Consider the following 9624-nt stretch of genomic DNA (forward strand, 5'->3'; position numbering starts at 1 on the left):
CGCTTCAGATATAACAGATTGTGAGTTCAAATAGACAAAGCAGTGGAGAAACTATAATTTACGGACGAATCAATCAGATATAATATAACTAGTCTTGTATTTTGGCACGAAATTCATTCATCCATTTGGCTAAATAGCATTTTGACATTTTAGCTGATATCAGCTCGTGATGAAAACTCTGATTCTAATTCCTAATCCTAACCATTAACTGTAAATCATAACTTTAATTCCTCACACTGGTTTATAATTATCATTTAGTTCTAGCTTTTAGGTGAACGCTCTCAAGGTCACTTTAGCTCCGCTGAAAGGTCTTCCATAAATTATAGTCTCACCTAATCATCTTTAATATTTCGTATCATACAACTATGGTTTGTTAGAAATTATAGACCACTGTTAAAAATCACTTGATAAAAATCCCAATAAATTAGTTTCTGGGGTTTGTTTTTTCAGATTATAATCAACCCTAATACCGTAGTGAACAAGAACACGAGTGGGGATATTGCGCGATCAACTTTCAGTGTCTTTGGTTGGTAACTATCTCACTCCCAACACGGTTTAGCTCCACTCATCATGGCTTCTCATTAGAACTACACCGTTGCTGCTACCTTGACGTGGTGGTCGGGCTTGCCTATCGTGATGAACCAATCGAGCTATACTGTCTGGAACAATCGTTCCTCAAGGTCCTACCATGTTAGACAGGTCGGTTGAAGAGCGGTAAGACTAAAAGCAGAAATCCCAAGGTCCGAAGGCGAAGTCGTACTGCCGACTGTACAGAGATGTGACGGCAGTAAGGTGTTTCCTTCAGACTTCCTTCCGTCTCCGGCGGTAAGGTCCTTTGAAGAACGGAGCTAACACGTCAAAACCCCCCACAAAAAGGCCATGCGTGACCGGCCTCAAGCAGTTGTCCCTTGGGCACTGCGGTCACGCACCCAGGTCGTTAAGACCAACACCAATCCAACTTCCTTTTCAGGTCCCTCAAGAATTACCCTTCCACGGTGTGGGCAGCCGGGAAGTGATATTAGCCCTCATACCCGTAACTGTACACGAGACCAAGTTGGTCACTTTCAAATCCTTCCTACACCTAATAACTCTCTTATCTCCACGACCAACCCTTTTCATGTCCTTTTCTCACCTCGCACCGCTAGGGCAAACGATTCGAGTACACGGAACGTTATTCCTGGTCTCCTGAAACCACGCTCTAAACTACATGTAGGAACTTTTAATGTCCGAACATTGTGCCAAATAAGACAACAGGCCTCCTTAGCTAGGACTTTAGAATCTCGCACCATCGATGTGTGCTGCGTTTTCGAAACGCGCATACAAGATCCGAGTAGCGTCATTCATTTGACCTCTCCATATCAAAATAAAGAGCCATCTCGATACACGCTTCGTGTATCTGGAAGCCCTGATACTGCTTCCCGTGGCCTCGCTGGAGTAGGTATAGCATTAAGTCCTAAGGCAGAACTAGCTCTTTTAGACTGGATCCAAGTAGACAGTCGTCTATGAGCTGTCCGACTAAACGGATCAGTAAGGACTCGGAAAGATAGGGAAACTCGTCGTTGCCTCTTCGTCGTCTCTGCCTACTCTCCCACTGACTGCAGCTCAGACGATATAAAAGATGAGTTCTACAGGAAAATTTCCGACCTTCTCCGAAAAGCTAGGCGTTCTGATGTAGTAATAGTGGCAGGTGACTTTAATGCTCGAGTAGGTAAATTAAGTGAAATGGAAAGATACCTGGTGGATCTTATGGTGTTGTGGCTCAAAAAACAGATAATGGCGACCGTCTGTTGCAGCTATGCTCAGATAACCGCCTATTTCTTGCAAATATTAACTTTAAGCATAAGGATAAACATCTTTTGACATGGCGACCCCCGAATTCGTCCCAACGTTAGACCCAATTAGATCACATCGCTATCAGCCACCGATGGAGAGGCTCGATAGAAGACTGTCGCTCATTCTGGAGCACATGTTTAGATTCAGATCATGCTCTAGTGCGAGCACGTATCTATCTGCGTCTTACTGGACGGAGGAAAGACATTGCAAGGAAACCTTTTAGGGTTTTACTTACCGATAAGCAAGCTAAGAATATATTTCAGGAACAACTAGAAAAACAGTTAGGCGGCCATGTAAGTTGTACCCACCCGGAGGCAGCGTGGAATGACATCCGAAAAGCTGTGGAAGCAGCGGTGATATCTGCTGGTAAGGTAAACCATAAGGTTAGGGAGAAACAATGGATCTCGACAGCGTCTACCGCACTGATAGATGATCGAAAACTCATCCCGCCTGGCTCTGAACATAACGAAGAGCGGAGTCAGCTTAAGCGCAGACTAATAAGGAGCCTACTCAATGATCGTGAACATTGGTGGGTAGCGAAAGCAAGAGAGATGGAAAAGGCGGCGGCAATAGGTAACAGCAGACAGCTATTCAGACTTGTTAAAGAAACCGGTATTAGGAACCCAACTATCAGCGAAATTATCTCAGATAAAGATGGACATATCATTCATTCTCAATCCAGTAGATTGGATCGATGGGCAGAACACTTTAGGGATCAGTTCAACTGGCCTTCAGCCACACTTCAGTTACCCACGATCCCCAGTCGTCCTGAATGGCAAATTGAGGTAAGTCCTCCAACTCTCCACGAGGTTGAAAAAGCTATAGGAAATCTAAAGCGAGGGAGAGCAGTAGGCCCTGACAGGTTTTCTCCTGAGATTTTTAAGGATGGTGGTCCAGTACTAGCAGCGAGATTGACTGAGGTCTTAGGCAGAATCTGGGAACTGGACGTAATTCCATCTGACTGGTCCCAATCGCTGATTGCGCCAGTCTGTAAGAAAGGACAAAAGTCCTCCTGTGACAGTCACAGAGGGATCAGTTTGACTAATATAGTGTCTAAAATATTAGCTTCAATAATACTTGGACGCCTAACCAAAGCTCGTGAAGAGCAGACTAGAGAAAACCAGGCTGGTTTTCGACCTGGACGTGGTTGTATAGACCAGATATTCACCCTACGTCAGGTCCTGGAACATAGACACACATTCAGACGTCCCACAATCGTAGTATTTCTTGACCTTAAGGCGGCATTTGACTCCGTTGATCGTGAGGTTCTATGGCAGTGTTTGTCACTGAAAGGAGTACCAAAGAAGTACATTAACCTTCTAAAGGCTCTCTACTCGAATACAACTGGTCGAGTTAGAGCCTATGGCGAACTGTCATCAGAATTGGTTACCTCAACTAGTGTTCCTCAGAGCTGTCCACTCTCTCCATTCTTGTTTAACTTTGTCGCTGACGTGCTATTAGAAATAACACTTTCTTCATCCAAATTTAGAGGAGTTGAACTTCTACCAGGAGATTCACTTGTTAACTTGGAATATGCCGATGACATAGTACTATTTGGTGAAGACGCTGACAAAATGCAGAGTCTTCTGACCACCATAAGCAACTATGCAGGCATGTTCGGGATGCGATTCTCTCCCTCGAAGTGCAAAATGTTACTCCAGGATTGGGTTGCATCGACACCTGAACTAATGATAGGGAGTGAAGTAGTTGAGCGTGTTGACAGCTTCACTTATCTTAAGAGTCTCACCAGCCCGTGTGGTCTGGTGTGTGACGAAATCTCAGCACGGATACAGAAGGCTCGTCTAGCTTTCGCCAACTTGCGTCATTTATGGTGTAGGCGAGATGTCCGTCTAGCAACAAAAGGACGAGTTTACTGTGCAGCAGTTCGGTCCGTCCTAATTTATGGCACCGAAACATGGCCGATAGGAGTAGAGGATATTCGTAGGCTACTAGTATTCGATCATAGGTGCCTACGAAACATTGCTCGTATATCCTGGGACCACCGGGTAAGTATTGTAGTTATTAGGAAACGAGTACTAGGTAAGGATGGCAAATCGATTGATGAAGTAGTGAAACTTCATCAGTTGAGATGGTTGGGACACGTGTTACGTATGCCCAACCACCGACTACCCCGACGTGCAATGTTTTATGGTGTAGGAGTACGTTGGGAGAAAGCTAGGGGCAGCCAGACCAAAATGTGGCACAAAACGATGAAGTCGCTGACAGTTGGACTGAGCCATGTTGGTTGGTGTAGACTACCTGGTTGGGATCCGCGAGATGATAGCAATCGATGGTTAGAGACCTTGAATGACATGGCTCAAAATCGTTTGCAATGGCGAAGGTGTACCCACTCTTTGTGTTCTACCAAATTCTAATCTTCTGAATTCTTCATGTCCCCATCCTTTTTCCCTTTTCAAATCTATTTCACTGTATTATACTCCTTCAATAACATCTTCAAACCCTAATCTTTCACATAATGCTTATACTCTTACTACTTCTACCACTATGGGATTTGACTCGACAACTGCATCTGTGTGCTAATGTGGTATGGCAACTCGAACTGATGTACGTACGTACGAAGTTCTACGTTGTGAATGACTGACTGACTTATTCACATGAAAGTAGTCAGGCGAAGATTGAACCTTTATAAGAATATAGAAACGTTACTACACTACTACAACTAAGCATTATTCACAATTCCTATGTTCTAAAAACAATAAGCATTAAACATTTCAGTAATCTCCTGTGGTAGTTATATAAATTAAATGCCATAATATGATCATATTTAATTCGTTCACTATGAAATTTTAAATGACAATGCTGATAATAATAAATGCTAGATATTTGTATTCAAACATGTAATAGTAGTATGGTAAGTTGACTTCAACGATTTCTATTATACAATAATAAGTAGTAGAGGTAACAAGTATAAAAATAGTGTGATATGTACTACTGATGTCAACAGATACAATTAGTATGTATCATCAAATGAAAGTGAAATACCTGAAGACAGAAGGTTAAGAAAATCAAAGAAAAGAGAACGAGAACAGAAAATGATTGGTGTGGAAATGAAGGAACAATGAAATCTGAGACAACCGATTGACTGATATTTTGCAACTGAAGTATTTACTGTATAGTTCTCAGATTTTACTGGGACATTCTGTAATTTAACTGTTCAGATGCATTCGATTGTCCCTACTTGTTTTCTCGTTCACTACACTACTACTATGTATTTGATTCTTCTAACCTGTGCAAGTTATTTTATTGTTTTTGTCTTCTTAACACATTCATGATTAACAACAAATATACATACACTATAATGAAATATAAATTCACTTAGTATTGTTTGCTTGAATTTTCCCCTTGATGTTTAGGACTGCAACTGGTCAGTCTCTTATGCAAGTTTATCCAGCTGACGAGTCCCAAATAGGACGAAACGCGCGTCCTGGATTCCACTGCTAGCCACTATCCATCTTTGCTTATAATGAAATATGTTATTTATGTATCTTTCTTTTTTCTTTCTTTTAAAAATAGGAAAGTTATCGTATTGCTATTCGTACAGAAGGTATGATTAGTGATTTAGTAAAAAATTTAAAACGTGACAATGATGAACTTCAAATGCATTGTGCTTCAACTATATTTAAAGTAAATTTATTATTTTCATAATTAATCAATTCAATAAATTATAAGATTTAGCACAGTGTTGAATTGAAAGTTAAATATGCAAAATGTTACTTTTATAGGTATCATTACCAAAGGCTTTACTTTATAATTTCAGATAAATTAAGCATTTGGTAGATTGTTATTAATGAGTAAAACAATTATATTAGCTTACATTGAATTACAAAATGTTAGAAAATGTAATTTTTCTACTCATTAAGTTATTACATGTATATTATTTTTAATAGTTGAGATTATGAATCAATTGAAGCTAGTTACTTACTTACTTTTGCCTGTTACTCCCAATGGATCATAGGCTGCCGACCAACATTCTCCAACCCACGCTGTCCTGCGCCTTCCTTTCTAGTTCTATCCAACTTTTGTTCATTCTTCTCATGTCTGTCTCCATTTCTCGGCGTAATGTGTTCCTTCGTCTTCCTCGTCTCCTTTGGCCTTCAGGATTCCATGTGAGTGCTCGTCTTGTGACGCAGTTGGGTGACTTCCTCAATGTGTGTCCTATCCATTTCCAGCGCTTCTTCCTGATTTCTTCCTCCGCTGGAATCTGGTTTGTTGTCTCCCACAGTAGCATGTCACTGATAGTGTCTGGCCAACGGATCCGAAGTATCTTGTGTAGACAACTGTTAATAAACACCTGTATCTTCTGGATGATGGATTTCATATTTCTTCAGATTTCCGCCACATACAGTAGAACTGTCTTGACATTCGTATTGAAAATTCTGATCTTGGTGTTGGTTGACAATTGTTTTGAGTTTCAGATGTTCTTCAGTTGTAAATATGCTGCTCTTGCTTTGCCGATCCGCGCCCTCACATCTGCATCATATCCACCATGTTCATCAATGATGTTGCCCAGATATGTAAAAGTTTTCACATCCTCCAGAGCTTCTCCGTCAAGTGTGATTCCATTGGTGCATGTTGTATTGTATCGTAGATTTTTGCCTTTCCCTTTGTTTATATTGAGACCTATTGCTGCTGAGGCTGATGCTACATTGGTCGTCTTCTCCTGCATTTGTTGTTGCGTGTGTGATAGAAGAGCCAGATCATCTGCGAAGTCTGAATCGTCCAGCTGCATCCTACCTGTCCATTGTATCCCGTGCTTCCCTCCAGATGTTGACGTCTTTATGATCCAGTCGATCACCAGGAGGAAGAGAAAGGGTGAGAGTAAGCAACCTTGCCTAACACCGGTCTTTACCTCGAATGAGTCGGTGAGTTGCCCTCCATGGATGATTTGGCAATTTAATCCATCATAGGAGTTCCGTATGATATTGACTACCATCTCAGGCACGCCGTAGTGTCGAAGAAGCCTCAATAGTGTCGTCCTGTCCACGCTATCGAATGCCTTCTCGTTTCACTGATTCCAAGCCCCTCAAGCTTGTATTTCCTCATTTCTGCAGCAATTTGGAAGACTCTTCCGGTTCCCACATTGTCCGGACGTTCCATGTGCCTATAAAAATTGTAGCGCTGGTTGTTAAAGGTGCATCGACCTCATGACTTCCGAAGGAACTCGGCTTTCATCATGAGGTGTCATAATTATTCCTTCAACTCCCAGGGCAGAGTTTAAGTGGCTTGAATAATTTTTTCTGGTTAGCGTCTTTTAGCGAGTTGGTTTTCTACAGGATGGGGTCGCTAACCCCATGCCCAACCCTCCTCCTTTATCCAGGCTTGGGACCAGCAGTAGCCCCCGGAGGAGCTACAGGCTACAGAATAACATATTTTACTTGGAATGATTGATTATAAGCCTTGTAAATAAATTGAGAAAACCTTGATCACTTTAAAAGACAATGTGACACTCATACAACTGAACTATTTATTAGAATTTATAGAGAACACGATCTTTAATAAGTGACATCAATTATATTAAGATGGTAACGTAGGGGCACCGAAAAACTTTTTTTTTATTTTCAGTCCAAGACACTTTTCACAAGGTGGTTTTCTGGAGATTTTAGTAATTTAATATAGTTAAGATCATGAATCAATTGAAGCTAGACCACCATGGAAAACCTGAAATCTCACGAGGTTGGATCGTGGATGCGCGCTGCTGAGGAGTCCTACAATAGGACGAAACGGCCGTCTAGTGCTTCCAGGTTTTCCATGGTTGTCTAGCTTCAATGGACCCACGATCTTAACTATATAAGACAAGACACTTTTATTCTCTCTTGTCACATTTATGACAAGACTGTATCTTCCATAAACATGGTGGTTTGAATGCTACAACTACCCAGCTTTTTACTGCACCAGGTAAATTTTAAATATTTTTTTATGGAATGAAAAGTTTGTAAATATTTCTTAATAGTTTGAAACTTATTTATTTGTCTTATAAAGTGTGCAGAAGAGCCGGAAACACGTGATCTAGTTCGTACATATAATGGTTTAGAACCATTAGTAGCATTGTTAAGTAAACAATCTAATAAAGAATTATTAGCAGCTGTCACTGGTGCTATCTGGAAATGTGCAATTTCAAAAGAAAATGTTAAACAATTTCAAAGACTTGGAACAATTGAACAATTAGTTGGTTTATTGAATGAACAACCAGAAGAAGTAAGTTATACTATGTCATAAATTTGTTAGCACCATTTCTTCATTATTTATCATAAGTAATTGTGAGCTTTACAACAGTAGGAATTGGGTTACTACTGAACTCGAGAGGTTATTTTCTACTATATATGTAGTGAACAAAGATTCGGCAGCGAATATTAATTTATTATTAAATGCAAAACTACACAGTGGCTTAGTAAAATGTAGAAATCATGCATTAAATATATCATTTTCATAGCTTATTTGGGTTCTCCTTTGCATACTCCATTATTCGTCTAATTCTGTTCTTGTTTTGATTGCTCTCCGGTTTCTTTCCTGTTCTCTTTATTTCAATCTTCTGCTACCAGGCACTCCACTTATGATTGGTTCTACATACTACTTATATCTGTCAGCATAAGTAGCATACACCACATATACATATGATTCCCAGGGGAAATGTGTAAAAACGGATAATCATTATAATGAAATTATCTGAAATGTACCACATGTCACATAATATGAATAATAATGAAAAGGGTAACCTAAAGTCTACAGTGTAAGCTGAAAACCAGGTTTGTAAAATTAGTAGATTTGTGGTGTATGCTACTTATGTTCGATGACATAAGTAATATGTGTCAAGTATCGGAAGTGGAATACCTGGCAGCAGAAGGTTTGAGAAGATCGAGTTGAAGAAAACAAAAAGAGAAATAGTAATGAATTATGAATTGGAAGAAACATAGAGAATGTAAAGGATAATTGATGGAAGATTTTCAAATGAAGCTTTTAATGTATGGTTCTCATATTTTATGAAGATATTCTTTAATTTGGTATGAAATAATAAATTGGTTTTCTCCACCTGAGTTCTCGTTCACTGTAAACTAACAATACATGAAGTGAAGTAACTTGAATAAAATGAATGTTTAAGTAATAAAAAGGATTAATAGAATAAGTCTATTTAAAGTAGAAAGATAGGATATGTTGAAACGCTTGGTTTTCCTCGTCGACACGAATAGGACGTTAATTCTTCTTGGACGAATATCTACACTAGATACCCTCCCAGTGTATATTCCACAGAACGTCAACACAACTCAGGTCAAGAACACATGACTAGCCTGACTAGAACTTAAGTATATTCCACACCGAAAATTGACAACAAACATAATAATAATAAGGGTAGGAAAATAATATAACTCATCTAATACCTGTCAGACTATCTACTTGTCTAACTAAACAAACAGCCAATCATTATTTCTCTCGTCCACACATCAAAATATGTATCGTTATTTATTCGATCTCATAAGTATATATTATAAAAATGATGAGGAAAAAGAAATCGTCAATGATTTTAATAAATCTAATAAATAACTTTGAAATCAGCAAAGATGGATAGTGACTACCAGTGGAATCCAGAAGGCGCATTTCGTCCCATTTGTGACTCGTCCGCTGGACATCCACGATCCCGCCTCACGAGATTCGAACCCAGGACCTACCAGTTTCGCGCCAGAGCACTTAACTGCTATTTACAATTATGAATAATATATATATATCCCGTCTTGACTGGGAAAATTTAGAAAAAGCTTGAAAATTACAGTCGAAAAC

At 39.7% G+C, this 9624-nt stretch overlaps 1 protein-coding gene across 1 annotated transcript in view; it reads left to right on the forward strand.

The window, feature by feature from the left end:
• Nucleotides 1-9624, forward strand: part of Smp_176850 (putative armc4) — a gene marked incomplete at both ends in the record, with an annotated part of 36273 nt that overhangs the window by 5966 nt on the left and 20683 nt on the right. Inside the window, 2 exons of the mRNA XM_018795634.1 lie at nucleotides 5368-5478; nucleotides 7834-8049. Of these exons, the coding sequence (XP_018649927.1) occupies nucleotides 5368-5478; nucleotides 7834-8049 (327 nt within the window). The remainder of the gene's footprint in view (nucleotides 1-5367; nucleotides 5479-7833; nucleotides 8050-9624) is intronic.

This window comes from Schistosoma mansoni, chromosome 2 (genome assembly GCF_000237925.1).
Source record: "Schistosoma mansoni strain Puerto Rico chromosome 2, complete genome".
Taxonomy (NCBI): domain Eukaryota; kingdom Metazoa; phylum Platyhelminthes; class Trematoda; order Strigeidida; family Schistosomatidae; genus Schistosoma; species Schistosoma mansoni.